Below are 23644 nucleotides of genomic sequence, written 5' to 3'. Positions count from 1 at the left end.
ACATTTTGTAAAAAATAAATAAATAAAAATTATAAGGAAAAACACCAAAAAAGGAGAACTTTTTTTTTGGCGGGGGGGGGGAGACACCTAGCAGCATTTCTTTGGATTTAATATTTCTTTAACAAAATGGATTTATTGTTTAAAAGTTTACATACAAGTATCCTGAGTTACCAGCTTCAAGTAGTACTGAACTAACAGTTTAATACTTAAGTAATTTACCTGACAAAGTAAAGTCACCAGGATGGAGACAGGGAGAAGCAGGGCATAGGAGGAAGGATCCAGATTAACATTGTTACATCAACACACGAGTTACTATTTTTACATTATTCATACTATTGAAACAACACTATCTATGAGTGGTATAAAAATCAGTTCTTCTGTGATGATACCCTCACATTTTCCATCTGCACAAGACTCATCATGGGAATAAATTACTGCAAGTTACATCAATATCAAAATAAACAGGTACATGCCATTTAGCAATGAGTTGGTTACTGCTCAAGTAATTACAGCCAAATTCTTGCGTCATACATGATAAACACACAAACATAGTAGATGTGACAGAATTAGTAAAAGAAATTGAAATACAGAGCAAAAATGAATTGATATTTACTCTACTTTTGCAACAAATGTAGATAGCCAATTATTGAATGTAGTTTCAGATTTAGAGCACAGGAAAAAGTCAACTATTTTCCAGAATTAGACTTGCACAAGTTGATGTATGTTCACTTCATTGCAAATATTCATCTCTTCTCCTCTCGGTCCCAGCACATTCCAGGAGATTTGCAGTTAGTTTTAAACAGAATAAATTATACCCCAAGGAAATTCCAGTGATGTCCACAGGCAACTTCTGATTTCCCTGAGCTCAGCTACAAGTACAGTAACTACAACATTTCTTGTTCAAGAGGAGATGGAACAATAGGTTGGGATTTTAGACTTGATGACAGCCACACTCTCCTGTTGACAAAAATTGATTTTAAACAATAAGAAGCTTCAATTCTGATGACACCCAAGTTATGAGGTTTCCTCAACCTTGTACATATCAAAACACTATAAAACAAGCCCAAAAAAAGCTATTACAAGAAAAGCTTTGAGGACAAAACTAAGTTAAGGTAGCATTTTCTGAGAGAAATATTTTTCTAAATAGGAAAAAAAAGCAAAAGAGAAGCAAGCCACTAACTTATTTTTCCCCAAAAGGACAGACTGATATCAACTGAACTAGTTAGTGTGGTCAACTGGGCTGAAAAGGTCCAAGTTATAAGTGTAGAAAAGAATTGGAATCTCTATAAATTCAAGTTAGGATGCAAATTCTTGCTAGATTTCACAAGTGAGGGGAAAAGTCTTTTACTTATTACTCTATACATAACTAATTTAATAATCGGTGCAAAAAAGTGTAGTAGTAAACAGGAGAGCAGGGAAGAAGAAAAAAGAAAATTCAGCATGGAAAGTTACTTTATGAGGATCAGAAATAACTGGAATGAGGTACTGAATTACCAAATACGTAAACTAAATTGAGCTGACCTTGCAAAAGTAATTAAAAATTATACAGTATAACTGTTTTAGGTATTTTAGCTATGTAAATAAAAAGACAACAAGAAACAAAGACATGGGGGTGCTATGCAGTGATATTGAGGGATTATGATTATGGATAATCTAGGTGTGGCCCCAAATTAAATGGGTACTTTCCTTCAACTTTTCTAGAAAAGATGATAACGATAATGTAAAATATGAGGCTGCAACAGAGGTGGAACCAAAAGACAAAGATCTTAATGCATTCACGTATTCCTTCCCTAAATACTGCAAGACCCGACTCATGAGACTAGAATTATAGTATGAAGCAATCCTGGGTTCTGATCCTTACTGTCGTCCCGGCTAATGTAAAATGTCTAAACAGGGCCAAATGCACGTAAGAAGGAATCAGTCTCTGTAGACATACACATAAGTAACATGTAGGGAGCAACAACAACTCACCTTTCCACCATGATGCTCTAACTTTTGTAAAGCATCTGTGATTTTCTCTTTAAATTTTTTGTTCATTAATCTCTTTGAGAGCTATTGGAAAAGTAAATAAAAAAGGATTGAAAAAAATAAAGTATTTTAGTACAATGTATGAAAAAAAATCCTAAATTTATCTTAGTTTTAATATCTAGCTTCATCTTGGATCAGAAAAATGAAAGCAAGTAGCAGCATTACAAGGACTTAGAGCTGTGCCGTAGTAATACACTTATTTAAAAGCAAAAAGCAAAATGAAACTTTCAGTAACAAAATTTCAGCTCAACAGAAGGCTCTCAGTACAATAATAGCAATAGTGCAAAACAAGAAAACACCTTATTTGAATTTTCTGTAACAGGTTATTTTATGAAAAGGGCTTAACTTAGCCTTACCATAAAATACTACTGAGCAGTTTACACCTTACTTTTTAATGTAGACTTTAAGGGTTTGTCTACATGGAGGACCAAAATTACTGTTTTGGAATGGTTCTTCTGTTCTGTACTAAGAAGTTCCTGCTGGAAGTGAATTAAGTGGAAAAAAAGTTACTCAACAGAAAAGTAAACATCCATTCAAAAAGCTAATGCCAAACAATTACTGCACGTAGAATTTTCAAACTATTACCTAGTTTATTTCACAATAAATTCCCTATGTAAGCAATCCTAAAAGAAAGTAGAAAGATTTTTTGCTAACTTCTTAAAAACCTTCACTGACTTTGTTTATATATATTAATATTTAAAAGCACAGAGATCGTTTTATAAGAAACAATATACCTTTGAAACAGAGCACCTAATCAACCTCAAATCTTTGGGACTAGTGGATTCTTAGATCCACACAATCCACCAGATTACCACAGAGCTATAAATCTGTACAAAAGTATCAAGAAAGGCCTTTGATGGAACACTTGAAAATTCCATCATTTCTGTATGAAACAAGAGGAAATATCTCAACAAAATCATCATAAGAAACTTACATTTGTGAGTGTATGTTTCAAATGAATATTAAGTGAAGGACCAACAACTGCACTCAGCTGTACCAAAGCATTCAATCCCCTTTCAAACACTTCACCATCTGAATGGGCCTTGAAAGAGGAGAAAAATCAAAATGAATAATTTGTTTTCAAATAGTTATCCTCAACCAAATGTCCAAGCTCTCCAAAATTTAATAAAATTGAACTTAAATTACACTTAACTAGGACTTTTATACTTTTCAGAGTACTGAAACAAAGTAAAATTTAGTAATATTTAGCAGGTTGAGAACTACAAATACAGCATTAAGATACAATGTGAACATGAAAAAAAATATATTTTAGGAAAACAAACAGAAAAACATTCACTAAGCTACATCAAGAATTTGATACTGTCAGGACTAAGTTTCAAACTAATAATTTACATCTTAGACCAGAGGCAAACTGTACCAGTATATATCCTGACTTAGGTTAGAGACCTGCTTAAACACTACAGGCCCAGGCACGAAAACTGATTCAAATTTTCCAAGGTGGGTTGCTAGGATTCACTTCCATACAGTCAGCAGGGAGACACAGGTGCCTACTGCTGTGTATTACTTACTCAATCTCTCCATAATCATAATGGGTACAAGCAGAACATCTCTTGAGGGCAATTCACAGACCCTGGGCATTGCTCAGACAATAGGCAAGCAGCCAGTAAGGGGAGTGGCATCTTTGTATTTCAGATGCACAGCAAATACTCATACAGCACTGGACTTCATGGAACAATGGATGCACTCAGCAACAGCTTCAAGACATGCGGGGATGCTGCCAGCAAAAGGACACAGACACTCAGTATCTTACAGCCAAGAACACAGTCGAGATCCTGCTGCTTCGGGCACACCTCCCACAATTGATCATTTTCAACATCTTCTGTGAATCAGGGGAGGATGGAGCCACCATGTAACATTCTGGAATCTGCTCACGCAGGCAGCACACACCACAGAGGGTAAACTGAATCACAGGGTAGGGACACACTCGCACAAGTAGAGCTGCCGCATGGGCACAAAGCACTGTGAGTGAAGGAGGGGTAGCTGCTATGGTTCAGCAGCCAACATATTTACATGGCCCTGCTTTCCTCTTCTTGCAGGCAGACTGTGCTGCCAGACCCTAGCTATTGTACGTTCTGGCTGAAATCATCTCAAGCATTTTCTAAATACTTTGCATATTCTGACAAAGCACCTCCCTCCCCCTATATAGGTCTTAGAGACCTCAATACTGTCTGTCAATTGAAAAGCAGCACATGGTCCACAAGGATGCCCTAACTCCCAAGGATTGTGATGACCCTACTACATTTTCTAATATATTTCTGAGACAGATTTTTAAAGGAGTTAAAAAATAGAGTCAGGGCCACCCTGCACTGCTTTCTCTGCTGACATTACAGCTCAGAATCTGGCCTGAGCTCAGCCCTAAATTATGTGGGCTCAGTGTGGAGATCTCAATCCAAAAGCGTTCCCTCCATCCTCCTTGCCTCTTCCCTCAAGGTCTAGCATGAATTCTTTGCTAACTGCCTACACACCGCAACTACAAACTTCCACTCTGAAGATATTAAGTAACGAGAGGATGCTACCAGACCCCATGGATGGCAGTTATCTAAACACCTTCCTCTTATACAGGCAAACAAGTTAGCATAATTTAGCACTCTCAGACTCAGAGACATGTAGGTCGTTTTCCCTGTTGGCTGCCGCTACTGTACAGAACTCAATTTGTGGTGATAAACAGATACTAGCTGCTTGGCTACGGGGAGGTCTGCAGGTGCTCAGGAGGCCATCCAAAGAGGCAGTTTCACAACCTGCTAAATGCTCCCTTGCAGAGCAATTCAGCATACCTCACTGCCCAGTTCTGCAGAGGGGGCTGCCAGGGATGTTGTTCCTGTCCTAGGGTGGGCACTGGCTGAGGTGCAGCAGCTGGCAATTCCATGGGAAATACTTAAGAGGATCTGGCAGGAGAGCCTAGCACTCTTCTGGTGCTGCTATGCCGCTGCTGCGTCCCCCTCAACCAGGCACACCCACCATGAGAACCACTCTCACTCCTGTCTGGCCATGTCATGGTCACATCTTATTCATATGCTACCTTCTCCATGGATCAAGTAGTGGAGCAAAACATGTATGATCTTGTGGAGGACTTCACTGGCAAACTAATGCTCAAACAGTGAACTATACAGCAGGGTAGGTTGACACTAGGGAAGCTTCAGATGCCGATTCAATTCGGAGGAAATTCAGCCCAATTAGGTGGCCAAATCTCCAAATCAGAATTGAATCAAGAGACCAAGTAAAAGGTCCAAATTGATTTGAAGCTCCCCGGATCATTTCAGAGAGCTTTAGCGATTCAGGCAGTCCCCAGTTGCCGTAGCAGGGAGCTGGCCCCAGACTCTATGCTGGCAAGTAGGGCGCGGGGACCATGGGGGACCCCTGCCAGGCCCCATGACCTGCCTGCTGCCCCAGCCCCCCGAGCACGCCCCCAACCCCCGCCCGCTGTCCCAGCCCCACCCCCCTGCCTGGTGATTCAAAGCTTTTTTTCTTCCCCCCCCAAAAGGCTGGGAGCTGGAGCCAGGTAGGGCAGCCATGGGGGCTCGGGGGCCCATGGCAGAGCCCCCCACACAGCATTGGGCAGTGAGGGGCACCTTCCCACCTGGCAACAGTAAATGAGTGGGGCCGATTTGGAGATTCGGCTGATTCAACTGAATCTGATTTGGAGATTTGATTTGGGGCAGTGATTTGAATCACCAAATCGAATCACTGTCTCCTGAAATTGGCCGAATCCGAAGCAAATACCAACTGCTTCGCACAGACCTAGTTGGCACTTCTTATGCTCACAGACCAATGCTATTTTTGCAAAGGCAAGTGCAGTATTAAGGCAGATTCAGGCTGTAGCATCTGAGGAGTCTGCTCTAGTTAGCTGTTTGGGATTGTATTATGAATGTGTGAGTGTCTAAGTGTAGTTGCCTAGAAATCTTTGCAATCCCAAACTGAAGCATGTAATGAGGTTTTAGGGTGGTCTCATGCCAGAGCGATTTGAATCACTCCTTAGAATTTAGGGACCTAAATCCCAGGTAAGTTCAAGTTAGTTCCCTACTGAGACTATATGAAGCTAATCCAAGGGTACTAAACAAATTATAGTAGACCAACTAAATATTTCAGTTTTAATAAAATACTTGATTCAGTTATCTATATTACATTAAAAAAGCAACTTAACCATGCAAATAAGCTGGAATTATAATATTTTAGCTACTGAACAGTAAATCCAGAATAATGAGTAATGACTGTGCCTGGCTAGCAGGAGACACTGGAAGCAAACCTGTCTTGATCCATTGTGGACTATTAAAAATTGGCAATATGCATTACAAAACACAGAACATGCCTTCTGGATTATAGTGTTCCACCAATAATATACTGAATTGTAATCATAATGAAAACATCAACTATGTATGCATATACTGCTTATGCCTAGTGAATCTAGTTCCACAGCACTGGTTAAAGCACATAACCAATAAAAAAATTCAAAGGAAAGTTTACAAAAACCACAAAAACCAGAAGATTAAGCAATAATGCTTTACAAAATAGATCAAAGAAATTGTTCTTCCTATAATCTGAAGATCCCAATGATTTTTCAGATATTTGACCACCCTCATAAAAACTCGAATGGTTTTTTGTATTATTATCCTTTACACGTGGAGAAACAGAGGCATCTAAAACTGAACAACTTTCAAGATTCTGTATCTGCTCCCGCAACTAACTTTCAGTTTGAACAAAGGAGACAGAATAGGCCCTTTCTAATGCAAGGCTTTTACCCCGTCATAATCTTTCAAATATATCACAATGATACCTCTGAAGAATTTTAAACAAAAGATACTTAATCCTGTTTTCTAATGTTACTCCTCTTACCCATTGATGTTCCATTGTTTTGAACTTCCTAAGACATTTAAGTCCTTGCATAACACACTTCCTTATTTGGAATGGGATCTGGATTTTGTGTAATTTCATTTCTGCATAATTTTCCACTCAGAGGAACATTCTAGATATACTTCACTGTATTGGGCACTGGGTTTCTACTTCAACCCCAACCCTACCTGTCAGTGGTGCAGGCCTTCTAAGTAACAGATAATGCACATGTGCAAAGTAGTAAGGTTATTTTATGGTACACTTATCAATGTTTCTTCTGTTGACATTATTTTAGTAAAAAAAGGTATAGACTAAATGAAGAGACAGACATACCAGAGCAGCCTTTAACACTGGAACGAGACGAGGCAACAAGGGAAGAGTTTTTTCAGCAGCACCTTCCACCAAAAGCAATTCCTTAAAGCCTTCCTTTGATACAAATGTGTATGGATGTTTTGTCTCTCTGAGACCCTGTAATACATTAAAATGTTTGCTTAAGTCGTAACTTTCCTTAAGACACAAAAGTACATTAGAGCATCGAAGGCTACTACAAGTAGCAATATTATCACAGTCATTCAAAAACATAAACCCTGCTAACTCCACCATGTGGATCCACTGAGTACAGCTGTGCTCAATGAATATTCTTATTCTTTTTATCCTCAAAATTTTAAAGGACACCATTGAATCCTTAACATTGTCTATTTAATCAACCTTTGTACTTTCTTATCTTCGTATCTTCTCAAAATCACTTCTCTGCAGACCCATGAAAAGAAAATAGGTTACATTTGTAAGGGATTTGCATACTCTCAAAAACAGAAATATCCAAGTTTTGTGAGATCTTAATACTAACAGAACTCAGAGAAACCCAAAAGCCATATGCTTGAAATCGTTTTGTTCCATGATAATAGAATCATATAAAGTTAGGGTTGGAAGAGACCTCAGGAGGTCATCTAGTCCAACCGCCTGATCAAAACAGGACCATCCCCAACAAGATCAGCCCAGTCAAAGCTTTGTCTAGCTGGGTTTTGAAAACCTCCAAGTTTCCCTCACATTTCTGGGTAACCTGTTCCAGTGTTTTACTAGCCCCCTAGTGGGAAAATTCTTCCTAATACCTAACCAAAACTTCCCTTGCTGCAACCTAAGACCATTGCTCCTTTTTCTGTCATCTGCCACCGCTGAGAACAATCCAGCTCCACTGTCTTTTGAACCCCTCTTCAGGTAATTGAAGGCTGCTATTAAGTCCCTTCTCAGTCTCCTCTTATCTAGACTAAATAAGCCCAGTTCCCTCCACCTTTCCTCATAAGTGATGTCCTCCAACCCCCTCACTATTTTTGTTCCCCTCTGCAGGACGCTCTCTAACTTGTCCATATCCTTTCTGTAGTAGGGTGGCCAAAACTGAACACAGTACTCTAGATGTGGCCTCATCAGGGCTGAACAGAGGGAACAATCACTTCCCTTGACCTACTGGTGACACACGTATCAATGCAGCCCACTATGCTGTTAGCCTTCTTGGTAACAAGGGCACACCGCCGGCTCATATTCAGCTTACTGTCCACTGTAACCCCCAGGTCCCTTTCTGCAGAGCTGCTGCCAGCCATTCAGCCCCCAACCTGCACTGGTGCATGGGACTGTTCCACCCTAAGTGCAGGACTTTGCAGTTGTTCTTGTTAAACCTCATGAGATTAATTTTGGCCCAATCCTCCACTTGATACCACCAGCCAACTAGACATCAAGACATTGGATTACTACTCTCTGAGCCCAATGCTCCAACCAGTTTTCGAGCCCTTGGTGAATCCATGATGACAGTTCCTAATCGATTCGGGGACCTTTTTCTCCTTCAGCTGCTTTGAGATGGATTCTTTAAAGACTTGTTCCATGATTTTTCCAGGGACACAGGTGAGTCCGACTGGTCTGTAGTTCCCTGTATCCTCCTTCATCCCTTTCTTAAATATGGGCACTCTGTTTGCTTTTTTCCAATCATCCAGGACCCCTCCTGGTCGCCACGAGTGATAAGTTTCCTTTTTGTGATTTAGTTTACTGAAGAGTTCCCTGCTAAGCCAAGCTGGTCTTCCATGCCATACCTGCTAGTCTTCCTGCACATCAGGATATTTCTTTCCACACTCTCAGTAAGGATTCTTTAAAGTACAGCCAGCTCTCTTTGACTCCTTTCACCCTCAGTCTGGCTTCCCAGAGTTCCTTTCTTCACTTTGCTATTACTCAAGTTATTGTCTAGAGCAGTGATTCTTGATAAGGCTGCAGCACCCTGGAGTGCCCTGAAATTCTTTCAAGGGTACCATGGGATGCCATGCAATGTTAGCACTGTTAGGTGTGCAAACATGATTCACAAGATAAACCTAGAGATTTTGAATAGGAATCCATAATGTTAAAACTTTGACCTTCTGAGTTTTTTAGAAGAGAAGATTTGTTCTATTATTTTTCTGCAGTCAAAAAACAAGTGAGAACTAAGATCTGGCATTTTCCAAGGGGTGCCTCAAGACTAAAAAGGTTCAATACCACTGTGCTAAAATGTTTAATTATACGTAAAGATAAATCTGACATGTTTGATACTGAACACCAAATTAAAATTAGTTAGATCTTTCAAGGCAAACCTCACAGCCAGTGCTGGGAAGCCATAAAAATCTGGATAGAATAATTTGTAGCAACTAATACAAGACGCAGAAATTAAACACATACTTGAGCATATTTTTTCAAGTTTCCTGCTTGTTTAGTGAATTGGTTTTCAATGTTCCTATTGCACTGAATGGGATTAATTCAGTTACTGAAGAGAAAGCTTTCTTTGCATTGGCAGATTAGGCCTGTATTTACACATGGGAAACTGGTGATTAACAGAAGGATCTTTAATACCATAAATGACTTAAAGGATTCCTCAGAGAAGCTGGAGCTCTGAAAACTACTCTCAACTTGGGATGAAATACTGCAGGCAATATGACAAAGACTACCTCCTTCATACCAGAATGCTGCACCTACTAAAAATACGTCTCCAAATGTACTTATTACTTAGACTGTAAAGTTTACAAAATGTTAACCTACACTTGCCAAGATACTACTAAAATAACAAAGAAATGTATATTTTGCAAAGGCAAGTGTGTGAAAGCAATTTTCATCCAAACTCTTTCATCTATGACCATGGGCTAGTCATTGCAGCATCATGCCTGATCAAAATACTATTGCAAGATTTTCTCAGATAGCAAGATTACTTCTTTCCCACTTCCAAATATATATACTTGCCATTTTAAATGCAGGAAGAGGGAAAGAAATAATCTTTCAATCTCTGCCCAATGCGCACACACATGCACATCGATGCTGGACAGAGATCTTGTCTGCCTGTGTAAGTAACAGTACTGTAAACCAGTATTGGTTCTCAACTTTGTTACACTCAAAATGCCTGTCAGAAAATGCTAGCTTTAAACTCCCACTAATATGACAGAAAAGTAATAGAGCCATTCTTCTTTTGCAAATAGCTCAAAAAGGCCACAACAGGTTGGAATGTTTTTGATACAGATTTCCATTTCAAATCTCTGGATTTATCTTGTGAATTATGTGCAAGTGTTTGTGGGATGTATTTGGTAGCTAAGTTGGTCTGAGACAAAAAGAAATGCAAATCTCCAAAACTCCTGGTTCAGAGATAATACCCATCTAATAAAAAGTATAATCTCTGAACCAAGAGTTTTAGAGTTTTGTATTTTGTGTAAGTGTTTGCACACTTAACAGTGCTACTACTGCATGGCACCCTTAAAAGGATCCTGCAGCAACTTAGGGCTTTGCTGCTGTAATCTGGTTAAGAGTCAGAGCTTTGAGCTAGAAACAGAATTAGAATGGAAATCTTTGAGTAACTATTTAAATTGTCATTTACGGTAAAATATTATTATGTAATATAGCAAAATACACAGGACCATTTTGGTTAGAAACAGAGAGCCATAGAAACTAGTGCTGGAAAAGAACTCAGGAGGCCATCCAGTCCACCCTCATGCTCAAGGCCAGATCATCCCTGACTAATTAATCCCAGTCAAGTATCCATCTAACCTGTTCTTAGAAATGTCCACCAAGATGGAAACTTCACAATCCAAGTAGCCTGTTTCAACATGTAACCACTTTCATAGTCAGAAAGTTCTTCCTAATACTCAGCTTAAGTTTCTCTTGATGTAACATAGGATGATTGTTTCTTGTCCTGCCCTACCCCCCTGAGGTCATAGAGAATCATTCACATATCCTCCCTTCCAGTATTTGACAATTTATCAAATTCCCCCTAAATCAGCTCCTCTTCAATAAATTAATCCTAGTTCTTTCAACCTATCCTCATAGGAGGCTGGTTCTTGATTGTTTCAGCAGTTTTCCATTATTCTCTCTCATTACACAAATTACTGGGACGTTACTTTAAAAAGAATGATCAACTGACTTATGGTGCTTGACCAGCTCTAATTGCACCCATTATTTTTCCTGTTTATCACAACTTGGTAAGATTACAAAATCAAAGTGTAATTACATTATCCTCCAACCGCTTATCTAGATCGCAGTAGGAAAGCATGCAATATGGTGTCTGGAAAAGCAGATGTACTATTTTTCTCCTCCTTTCTTCCCTTGTAAGATTCCCAGTTTCTAAGTGAGATACTTTACTTGGGCACTAAGAACTAAATTCGCTTGTAAATACTTAACATAATCTTGTTCTGAACTTAGGTCTCTGAGAAAAAAAAAAAGACCTTTCCTCCACTTAAAAATATGTTAGTGTAATACTAAGAAAATGAACTAACAGTGTTTGAAATTTTAGGGCATTTTTGTAAAAATAATTTTTTTCTCTTATGTTCAAAGAACAAATCATCAATCAACAACTGTGCCCAGATATCGCAGTGAGTAGGTACTTGATCTATGAAGCAGCTAGTTAACTAACTCCTTAAGGCATATTAGTAACCACATGAAATGATTTGCATCTTTATACACATGCTGCATGCCCACATAATTTTTGACCACTGCATATAAAAAAAATGACTTTATTTTTTAGCAATATAACTACACAACAAAAGCAAGCTTACCTCAGCCAATGTTATAAGCAGAGGATCAAATGGAAGTGTTTCAGGAAGACAGTCCCATTGTAGTTTGTGTTTTACTGAGCCATGAATCAACCTGTAACAAAGAAGAGGGTTTTAAGAAATGGTGCTGCAACAGAACATTCAGCACAGAATAATAAATAGTAAATAAATAATTTTTATATTAAAAGGTCCCTAAGTATTCTACAAAATTACTGTGAAAGAATGTTTATACCTAACAATGGCTCTCCCAGTGAAATTCTGGATGTAACTGATACACACACCAAGCTGGGCAGAATGCTGCAATTATACAGCATTATCAAGAAAGTTTTAAATAGGACAATGCTCAGATTTAATCTTCAGTCATTTACAAATACATGGTAGAGAATAAGTTGTAAAAAAATATATTATACACTTCTTATATATGGATACAAGCTGTCAGTGTATTTTCTTGTATAGTCTACACTTTGATATTTATTAAGGCAGATTTGCTGATAGTATGAATACTGAAGCTCAGTCACGAGAAAAGCTTAGCTGTTTTCATGCTTGATCAAATCAGTTTTGGTTCATTGGAAAGAAAGGGTTACTGAATACAAGTATAAATGGTTACTCAAAGATTTGTTTAAAATAACTGTATCCACTTGAAAGAGACATCATCAGGATGTACTTATGCACAGGAATTACATCTTATAAAAAGTGCAATTTCTAAACCTACTGCTTATAGCAGTTTTGTTAAAGGACATTACTGTAATAGGTATATAATCAGGCTAATGTTTCCCTCCACCTTCGTGGAAGATAAGAAGGCAGATGCTTACCTACTATGACAACAATGTTATTTTGTTCTGCCACTAGAGGGCAGAAAACACCACGGTCTGAAGAAATCAGCTGCTTTCAGTGTTAATTCAGTAAATTACTGCAAATGTTTTTCTACTCTTGGAGCCAAGGAGCTTCTAAATCATAGGAAATATCTAAATGAGCATAATACTGGGTGATACATTTTTTGACCGGTATTAGATAATACAAGCATTTTCAGAGATCAATAAAATCAGGATGTCGGAGAAACCAATTCCATATTCAGCTTTGATCCTATGAAAGTCAACAATCAATAAAAGAGTCTTAATGTGCTTTATCATACTTTAAACTATTGTTTAAATACATTCACATCAGTTGCTTAAAAAAGTTAATTACCTGCAAGGAATACCCCCTTTAGAATAAATAGCAGCAAATGCAGAAGGGGCCTTTGGCTGATCACCAAACTGGTTAGACAAGAAAGAAAATAAAAGACATAACAAAATACCTGTTATTCATGAGTGTCAAATTTAATTTATAAATATAAATTGCTAATTACTAATTTACATTTCAATGTAACCTGAATCTTGTAATCAGATAAATAATAAACAATACCATAGAAGCTGGCTAGAAACTTTGTCATTTTTACACTAGAGTTTAAAATATACCACGTTACCAATGTCTTGCAAAGAAGTTCTGCAAATTAGTAAATGTTAAATAGTGGATGTCTCCTTGCAGAATTTCTCACTTCATTTTTGTTATTTTTTTCTTGGAAACACTCCCAACAAAGTCAGTGGTCATATACAGATGTTCAGTTTCTACTACAAGAATCATTTGTTCTTCCAATAGAAACCCAAAGCATGCAGACATTCAAGCTTTTGCTTCAGAAGCAAAAATAACACTCTGGGAGAAAAGTTGCCTGGGAACAATCAGGGATATATTCCCAGAACAGTTTCTCCCAGGATGCTGAACGTCTGCACCCTTTCCTCTGGCTTAACTGCTCCTAGGGACCAAGAAGACTAGAGCAAGCAAAGCTGAGTGGCTATTTCAAAGCCAGAGGGGCCAGGGAAAGCCTCTGCATACAAAACTCCCAGCCCCTCTGGCTACCCCTTTGCCATCTGGGCCATCCAGCTGACCCAGAGCAGAACAGAATGAGGCAGGCTCATCCTGCACAGCCAGAGCAGTGTAGGGCATTTAGGCTGCTATGTCTCTGTGGCTTAATTGAATGCTCCCCGCACCCTGCACTCCTCCAGGTTAGCCCAGAGAAGTGCAAGGAGTGGGGCTATTTTCCTGCAAGGGAGAACCAAGAGGGTTCCTGCCACTAAAGAATGCCCCCCCTCCTGCCACCCAGTTGACTGGAGGGATGGGGGTGGGGAGTATTCTCTCAGGGCAGGAACTCTCCCCAGCTGTCTGTGGCAGCTCCTACTTTTTAGCAGCTGTCAACTGCCACTTGACAGCTAGCCCCTTTCCCAGGTAGGGGAGAGGACATGTTGTCAATGAATGGGTTCCCTAAGGCCAGGAGCAGCCCTCTATTCCTCCTGGATAGAGTGCTTTCATGCAATGCTCTTTAGCCATGGGGCTGGAGAAAGATCTGTACAGTCCAGCTCCCACACTATTTTTCTACTGGGAAACATTTCATCATGTAGCAGTGAATGTCTGTACACAGAGAGTGATAGCCCTAAGGGAGCTATCCTGACATACTTTGGGGGGGGCAGGGGGGTAAACACTAAGTTACAACTTCTTAATATAAAGGTAAGACACTACAATTTAGAAGCATAGTTCTTGCTGTATCTGAATACTTCCATAAGCCCTGCTGTAACTTAAGATTTTTCTAAAAATCTATTTCTTCAGACCTGCCTGAAGACAGCCTTAACAAAAAAGTATAAATTTAGCATTTGATTCGTCACAGACTTTTCCCAGCAGCAAAAGTCTGTAATTATTTTGTTTTCAGTTCTTAGCAACTAGCACCTTTTCTACTTTGCAGCAGAGATGGAGACATTTAACTCCCCTCTTCCCTCTTTTCAACCTACATAATTCTGTACTAAGTTTTATTGTTCTCAGAGTTATCCATAACTCATGCTACACATTGCTCTCGCCTAACATTTTCCTCCCTTCTAGCTTTAAACCTCTGGCATTCACTTATCTCAGGATGGAATCCTGCAATTTTACTCAGACAAGATCCAGACTCACAGCACCCTGTGCTCCAACTATGATTGCCAAGCCAGTCTGGTTTGATTTGAACTAGCTTTCCTTAAAGACCTGTGATAAACAGTGAACACAGTGACCCCAAACACTTGTTTTCAAAACAAGCATCATAAGTAGGAAGGGGTTTTACCTGAACAGTCTACATACATATCAGTACACCTAGTCACTCTTAATTTGGAGAACTAGTATTCAGTTTCTGCCTTTCCTTGACCTGTTATTTAGGGGCTGAATTATCTACCCCATTTTTTTTTAATTTCAGTTTCCCCCCTGAACCTCCTTTCTATCTGCAATTATAAACCAGTAAGGTCAGACAAACTTCAAAATAAGTGACAATTAATTAGTCTTTAAAGAAAGGTAAATAGAGCTAGCTGAAGTCCCCTTGTGTGAACAAATACACTCTAAACAGTGCTTCCACAAACCAAATAAATAGGCATCATGAAAGGTGGAATGCAGCTCACTCCCAGGATCTTCACCCAGCTATAGTTTTAACATGGGCGATAACCAGGGATCCTGGTTTTCTCTGTTTAAAAATACCAAATTCTCCGATTAAGAAAAAAAAAAAAACACATCAAAATTCTCTTATTAAAAATCTCCAAAATCTGTGTTGTTCCATGATTAAGACAAAATGCCACTATATATATATATATATATATATAGGTATGAGTTGAACACAATGTTTTATTGATATATTTACAATTTTAAAGCAATATTGAAGCAACCAGTGCCTCAATCATTAAAATAAAACACATTCTATATGTCTATATATTTTGGCATTTGATTTTGGATGTGGGTCCAGCTGTGGCTGTCTCTTGTACTACTTTATGACACTGAGCAGCCCTAATATGCTGGTGCCCTGCCCATGCCATTTCCCCTGCTCCCAAACCACAGCCTCCCCAGTCCTTTCAGTACCTCACTCCCAAATCACAGCTCCCCAGCCCTGCTGGTGCCCCCCACTCCCGACTCACAAACCCCTGCCCCACCCCGAGCCCCGTTTGGGGGGCCCCCCAGCTACCGGGGCTATGAGACCTTGTGACTGTATCCTATATGTTCCCTGCCCCACACACGCCAGCAGCACCCAAGCCCAGGCTGCTCCAGGTAGCGATGGCTATGGCAGCCAGAGCGGAGCAGAGCCTGGCTCCTCTCCCCTCTGCAAGCATCGCAGCCAGAGCAGAGTCGAGCAGAGCCCATGGAGGGCGGGGGAGGATGTGAGCTGCCAGCTGCAAGGCTTGGGCTCCATGCCATGCTGCCCTCCCTACACTGTCCTCCACAGCCCAGTAGATGGGAGCTGGCACAGGAGGGCACAGCAGGGCAGTGAGACTCAGTGCTGCCACCGCTGGGAGTCCTGCACCAACTGTGCTACCATAGCAAGGTGCCCCCTGCCTTCCCAGGAGCAGCAGGAGTGGCAGTGTGGAGTTGTGCCCCCCTGCTGGGCACAACTCTGACCCTGCCCCACTCCCTTCCTCACTGTGGCCACCTCAATCTACACCCCTGCCCTCCCACATGTCACTTATGCCCCCTCTCTCCCATAGACTTACCTGCAGGCAGTTGGAGGAGCTGCTCTCCACTGCTGCCTGGATGTATTGCTGGCCATGTGTATGCATGCATGCACACACATGCACGTGATAGCCTGTGTCCCACATCCCCCCGACCCCAAGCAACCCCTTACAGGCTGGAACTCTGCCAGCCTACAAGAGGAAACTTGTAGTTTCCTACGCTTTTCCCCTTTAAAGAAGAAAATCTGTGTTTTTCCACAATGAACAGAAAACCTGCATCCCTAGTGATGACTCAGATATTGCCTTTTTTGGCTATTGTGACAGTTTGAGCTGGTCACATGTAAAATGTATAAAATTCTGCTCCAGTCTCTAAAATCTCTTTGTAAAGAACACCACAGGAGTCCAAAACTTCAGTGTGCCAAACAACCATGATACATGCAACTGTTCAGAACTGGCATCTTTGAAAATAAGTTTTAAAAGGTATGAAGTGCCAAGATTTAAAAAGAAAGTTTAGCTATCACATCTGTTGGATTTTTGCAAAAGACATGGAGCAAACTAGTTAACTAGTGGTGTAATGACTTTTAGTCAATAAACCATAAAAAAGGTGAGACTGGTTAGTCTCTCCTGGTTCTGTTGAGTTACTTTTTCAGAGTACAGATTGAATATGCAGTAACTGACACACTGTAAATTAAATCCACTGTTGCTTCTGTCTCTGGAAGAGCTAGAAACTTATTCCAAATATTCACAAGTTAATCAGAATCTGAATCTCTGGTACACAAGAATGTCTAAGTCCTAGGAAACCACAGATTTTCTATGCTCAAAGACTTCTGACATTCAGACTTAATGCTGTAATCTATGGGTGCAGACAGAAGTGCAGTTCCCAGCTGCAACTCAGAACCTGTTCTGTAGTGTTCCGAGTTACAGCGTTTCCCCAGACCAAACAGAAGTTCACTGTTGGCTCCAGAGGGGAGTCGAGTCCAGCTGCAGGATGGGAGCCTGCAGACAGGTTCCCATAGTAGCAGCTACAGCTCTCTGCCAGGGCTGGCTGGTTTCAGAATGGGAGAGGCAGCAGAGGGAGCTTGCTCTTGTGGCTCCCCAGCTGGTGCTGGAGTGGGGTGGGTGAACTGGACCCCTCACTTCAGGGTGGGGTGGCATCAATACACTTGCCCCACCCTCTGAGGGGGGCTGATAAAAACCCAGATTGAACTCCCTCCCCCTCCCATTCTGAAAACAACAGGCTGGGAGCTTAGCAGACACACGTTACAGAAGACACTACATTTTCAAACATCTTTATCTGATACTTCATGCAATGAGGGTTCATGTTTTTACCCCATCAGACATTTTTATGGTATCTGCATCCATGCACTTGTGTTTGGTCACAACTATTATTTGATTTCTGTAGCCAAATGAGGTAAAAATCTTCACTGTCTGCACCTTTTGTGACTCCCTCACCTGCTGCTGTCCTTAGTCATTTACACTGGCAGGCTTCCAGGAAAAATGAATTTGTTTAGAAATATCTTTACATACCGGATCAATAGTTTTGGGGTTAAGTCTATCACTAGGTTTTGGTTGTGGCTTAACTGTAGGTTCTGGAGAATTTGGTGAAGGACATGGCGAGGTCCTGCTCTTTTGCACTGCATTCTTTGGTTTTATTCGGAAGCCTGATGACATTCTCCTATCATCACTTCCTACAACAAAAAAGGAAACAAAGAATAAAAATAATAGTTCTTATTCCTGCTTTGCAGTAAACTAAGGGATTTAGACCTAAATTGTCTCCCCCGCTTTTCTTTTTTCTTTACCAAACCGCCCCAAAATACTAGACTAGAACATGCAAGTAATAAAACATGATTTTCATGTGTGTATTCTTTCACACATGAACACCTAAAACAGTGTAGCATACATACCAGTCAAACACACATCACATCTCTTCGGTTCCAGCATTGTTCTTCTTTGCCACTCCACTAGTGTGATACCTGCAGCAAAGTTAAATTGGGTTTGGTTAGTTTCACTTTACTGCTAACATACAGAAAGCAGAGCAGCATAAAGTGCAATGCAGACCTTGCAGTAGATGGTGGTTATGAACAGTGAACACACAGGAAAAAGTAGTAACAATGGTATAAAAAGCAAGAATGAAAAAGACTACAAAAGGAAGCAGAATGATTAAGAAAAATATAAAAACAGAGTAGAACTGGAGCAATAAACAGAGAGAAGTAGTAGAAAAAGAGAGACAGAAGGGGAGAACACAGGAAACAAAGTTAAACTAAAACGAGGAAAAGACATTATACTGCCAAAACCATTAGAAAATAAGTATGTATCATGCATTAAGTAAACAAAAATATTTTAAAATTAGAAATATGTTCCCATTATAACCTGTATGATTCTAGTTTGTTTTTTTATGAAACGGAGGAAAATGCATTACATACCAAATCTTCAGTGTACACTTTAATGAAAAATCTAAATTATTTCTTGAGAATGACAGATAGTAGAATCATGGGTTCGAAAGACACCAAAAAGATAACCTAGTCCAACTGTTTTCAACACTTTTAAAATCAAAGCACCCCTCACAAAATGCCAGCAACTAGCTTTCACTCATTTTTTGACAACGGAAAAATAATAAGAGCAAGTTTTCTGTTGCAAAGAACTCAGAAAGACCACAAGTCAGAATATTTTTAACACTATAAATTCATATTTGCTGTTTCTGGATTCATCTAATGAACAATATGTAGGTGTTTGGCACACTTGCTAATATCCCCATAATGCCATGGCAGTCTTGTTGACAATTACCAATCTAGACATCTAGACAAACCACATGCACAAACCAGGGTTCACTATTCCTAAATCAATCCAAGTAAAATATTTCTCGATTCCAAAAAGATCCTGAATAATTACATTCAATACATGGCAAATTATAACAAATTCATACATTTTCCATGTATAAATCTAATTGTTAAAATACAATTATCTAAACAAGGAGGGTTATCTTGAATTTGTCCCTGCCATCACTGCAATGGGGAAGTGACAGTGGGGCAGGCAGTGAAGGAATAGTAGAGAGGCAAGTGAAGAAAGTAGGTGGTGGGGAAAGCAATGAGGGGGCAAGGAAACAGATGGGGAATTGGGGGGGAGAGGAAGTCAGGTGACTTGCTCCCCCCTACCTACACCCCCTCAAAACTTGCCTCACCGCTGCCTGGTCCCTAGGGTTTCTCCATCTCCATTTCCACCTTTGGCATTGTTTTTCAATCCCTTTGTCACTTGCTTCTGGAGCCTCATATTTTTCTGTATCTTTCTTAAACTGTAGTATGCAAAACTGAATACTCCAGCTGGGACCTAACTAGGATCAAATAGAATAGCACTATTACTTCCCATATCTTGATTATACTGTATGTTACCAAAACCCAAATGTGTGTTTGCTTTTCCTGTGACAGCATCATATGGCTGTTCAGGTTCACACTGATTTGCTATAATCATGAGATCCCTTTTATATGTGTTACTACCTAACTAGTGATCCCTCATTTTTGCATTTGTATTATAGGGAAGAAAGATCAAATATGCAGCATCTTATTTTAGGGACCTACCAAATTCATGATTGCACAATTTTTGCAGAAACCAATTCAGGTGGGCTTCATGAAAAACAGCAGACTTGCTGCAAAAAGAGAGAGAAAAGAAAAACACCCCCACCTCCAAAAACCCAGCAAGCTGAGAAAAGGGTGGGAAGCCCTGCACTCTTGGAGCATGGGGAAAGGGAGAGAAGAATGGGGGAGGGGGCTGCAGGCAGTATAGGTCAGGACTGCAGGAGGCATGAGGGCTGCAGGCATTACAAAAGGAAGCATCCCCTGTCCCCATGCTCCAAGACTGCAAGCCTTCCTGCCTTTTTCTCTGCTTGCTGGTTTTGTTTTGTTTTTTTGCAGCAAGCCCACCAAAATTGCAGAGCCTACTGCTTGGGAATGGTCTGAAACTGTGGCCTAATTACTCCAATGAAACCCAGGGAAGCCATTAATCCATGCTTAACATGGGGATAAATGGCTTCCCCAGGCTTAGTCAGGGTACTTAAACCACGGCCCATCAGTGGCATGGAAGTCCCCACCGTACTCAGCCCGTAAAAACGGTGGCTGATCCCAGTATCTGCTCGTGAAATGGGCTGGCCATATCCTCAAGTTTGGTAGACCCCCTCCTTATATTTGTTCTCATTCATTTAATTTTGCCCACAGCCTAATTGTTAAATTTGTAGGAAAAAATAAGTAATATTCTTTAACTATTGATAATTCTATTTTCTATAATAATTTTTAATGTCTAATATGACTTATTTTTCCTACCTACCCAGCACATTTAAAATAGTTTTATTTCAATAAAACATAATTAGAATATTTCAACTGAATTCTAGTTTTCATTCATACAAATGCAGGCTAACACAAATCACAAAATAAAAACTAAGAATCATCTAGTAAATAAGACATATAATTTCTTTTTTTCTAACAGGTATGTAAAAATTAGGAATCTAGATAAATATGCATTAAACTGTTTAGCTACTTTAATGGGTATATTAACATAGTATACCCAAATAGCTTCAAACTGAAAAAAAATACCTACCATATTTCTAAAGCTAGAACGTATTTTTAATTGCAAATTATGTGGAGGCTGTCAAATAATAAGAAAGGTCATTTCTTAATTAATAATAGACCTTAAAAAAAACCAAACAACAACTTTAGACATGCAGTGTACTTAAAGTACAAATGCAAAATAAATCAAAATCTATTATTTGAATAAAGATTTCCTACTTGCTAAATCATGAATCCCTTCAGCTGGATAATACCTAAGATTCTCCTTCTTGCCATTTTCAGAACACTGGTCTTCCCTGATCGCATCACTACTTTTGATTTTAAAATAGAGTCTACAGATTTATTAGTCTTTAATACATGGGGAAAAAATTACATGATCCTTACACTGACTGTTAATGGAACATAGTATGATTGAAGTTGGTTTGCAGCTGAGATGGTTCAGGAAACGTCCAAGAGGCAAGAATAATTTATGGTAACTTATTGGACCAACTGTACGGCTGAGAACCTCTGGACAAGCTTTTGGGCATCAAGTGCCTTTCTTCAGAGAGAAGCAGCTTATATTTGCTCCTGAAAATAAAAATGCAGAAATTCTATTAAGAGTTACAAAGATTTTGAAGATAAAAAGGAATGAGAACAATGTCAAGTAAGAAAATTCTGGGATTTTGCATATAATAGGTAAGTGCCAATTTATAATCATCAAATTTCTTAAAGTAACTTTATTAATCTCTGATGTTGCAGAAAGTGTCAAAACAAGAGAACTTCGGAACATTTTCATATAGTAAAGTCATAAAATAAAAATAAATGATAAAATTAAATATTAGCATCATGCCATGGCTAACTATTTCACACTGGTGCTGGTGCCAACCTTCAACATGTTAGGTAGCACAGTGAAACATCTGCCATTTTTCTGAAATCTGTACAACAAACCAGGATTAATATTGTTAGACTATTTGTATATCATTAGCATTTGCCTATATAGCTTGTTTTAAACAGCACATTTTAAAAGGAAAAGAAATGCAATCATAGCATGGCCACCCATATGAACACAGCTTTTTCTCTGAGAAGCAACGAAGACATGCAAACAATTTAATCAGACACAACAGCAGGCAATTACAAACCAGAGAAGTGTTGTGGTTTTTTGTTTTTTCATTTGATTTTTATGTGCTGCACAAAGAAAAACAAGGAAAATAAAAATAAAAGGTGTGCAAGTGAATTACTACAAAATGTCAGGTTCAAAAGAAAGGAGGTCAAGGATCCTGTTAGAGTGAAGGGCTGCAATGAAGTTAAACATACAAAGAACCGAAGAGTTGGGTGGAGGAGAAGAGACCTTTTACCCAGAAGACCGTAATCTTCCAGAAAGTCAAGGTGAAAACCAGAGAGGCCTGAACAGCTGTGTCAGAAAGAGATCAAAGAAGAGAAGCAGGATTAGAAGTGATGTGAACCCGCACCCCCGAAGTGCCAGACCTGCCAACAGAAAAAAACTCCTCCCACTTCCACAAGCCTGATGAAGGGTGTTTGCTGGTCTAATAAAAGAGATCATCTCAACTAGAGTCGCGACTGCTTGTACCTCTAGACGGATACGGCTCCAATCTGGAGACTTTCTCCCAGTGGCGACACTTTACTCTGCAAAGCCAATACCAGAAAAACCACAGGGGAAAGCCAGGAGCTGCCACGCGCGTGTTGAAGAAGAGATGGAATAAGAGAAGCAGCTTGGATGCCTGGAAGCGAAGTGCCCCCACCCACCCCTGGATGCCGCCATGCGGCCCAGGAGGGGGATCCCCTTCCGGCACGAGCAGAGCGCGGCCGCTGGAGGCACGGAGCGGGTCCCGGCCCGGACAAAACAAGGGGCCAGAGCACAGAAGCGCGCAGCGAGACGGCAAAACCGCAGCGCGGCTCCTTCAGTCCTGGGCAGTCTCCCCGCCCCGGCGCGCCCCTCACCGGCCAGCACTGCAGAACCCCTGCTTGGCGCCCGCGCCGCTTCCGGGCCGTTGCTAAGGAAGCTACGGGCTGCCTAGAGGCCAAACTTCCCTGCAAGCCGCTGCCCCCGTGCATGCGTAGAAGAGCGGCCTTGGCACGTGTGGGCTTAGAAGACAGCGCCCAGTGGGGCGGTGTGCAGGGGGCGCCGCAGTGGGTGCTGTGGCGGGTAGAGGGAGCCGGGCGCCTCCAGCCTTCCCCAGAGCCCCGCCCTGCCCCGCCTCTAGCGGGGCTGCAGCCCTGTTCCTCCAGGTGGGGGGTGGCGGGTGGCGGGGCAGAGGCGCCCCTCACATTGCACCGCCAACAGCTGGCAGTGGCGATGCCCTGCCTCGGGGCAGCCTGTGCAGGGGCAGTACTCTGAGGGCCAAGGTGGTTTTCTTACCAGCGGGGGGACCCAGGAGGCAGGGGTAGTACCTTGACTGAGATAAGGCACAGTTAGCCTCCCACTTTCACTTCCAGTGGGAGGATCTGCTTAGGGTGACCATCATAGAGGACTTTCCCATTTCCTGCTACTCTGTCCTCTGTTGATACCAAACTCAACGCCTTTATGTCTCTCTTCTTGAAGAGAAAAGTAGAGGGCATAAAGGCATCGGGTTTCGTATCAATGGAGGACACAGGACAACCAAACCAAACCATCCTCTATGATGGTCACCCTAGTCTCACTATGGAAATGGGAGACTCCTCTCTAGCTTGCTCCTGTGACCCTACGGCTGAG

The 23644-nt window shown here is 40.6% G+C and overlaps 1 protein-coding gene across 7 annotated transcripts; it reads right to left on the bottom strand.

Annotated features, from left to right (window-relative positions):
- Positions 1–106: 106 nt before the first annotated feature.
- On the bottom strand, positions 107–23022 carry PACRGL (parkin coregulated like). 7 transcript variants are annotated; one of them, XM_090035700.1, is made up of 11 exons: positions 22523–22660; positions 21340–21522; positions 19576–19730; positions 18307–18375; positions 17930–18090; positions 13104–13171; positions 11922–12012; positions 7210–7344; positions 2963–3070; positions 1972–2052; positions 107–957 (listed from the first exon to the last, which is right to left on the bottom strand). In XM_090035700.1, exons 4-11 carry the CDS (start codon positions 18341–18343, stop codon positions 901–903), a joined length of 738 nt encoding a protein of 245 aa, XP_089891826.1. In that variant the 5' UTR covers positions 18344–18375; positions 19576–19730; positions 21340–21522; positions 22523–22660; the 3' UTR covers positions 107–900. The 7 variants fall into 7 exon arrangements, with proteins under 7 accessions (XP_089891826.1, XP_089891827.1, XP_089891824.1 ...); XM_090035701.1 differs by having other exon boundaries at positions 19581–19730; XM_090035698.1 differs by lacking the exon at positions 19576–19730.
- Positions 23023–23644: the final 622 nt, after the last annotated feature.

This window comes from Crocodylus siamensis, chromosome 2 (assembly GCF_052110815.1).
Source record: "Crocodylus siamensis isolate JL-2025a chromosome 2, ASM5211081v1, whole genome shotgun sequence".
Taxonomy (NCBI): domain Eukaryota; kingdom Metazoa; phylum Chordata; order Crocodylia; family Crocodylidae; genus Crocodylus; species Crocodylus siamensis.
This window is presented reverse-complemented; position numbering and strand designations above follow the sequence as displayed.

Coding starts and splice junctions, on each gene's coding strand:
- PACRGL (XM_090035705.1), bottom strand. CDS start 23,007: ATGCACGGGGGCAGCGGCTTGCAGGGAAGTTTGGCCTCTAGGCAGCCC. Junction 18,091..18,306: donor ATGTGATGTGTGTTTGACTG/GTATGTATGCTA, acceptor TTTTTGTTGTAG/GAAGTGATGATAGGAGAATG. Junction 13,172..17,929: donor ACCCCAAAACTATTGATCCG/GTATGTAAAGAT, acceptor TTGTCTAACCAG/TTTGGTGATCAGCCAAAGGC.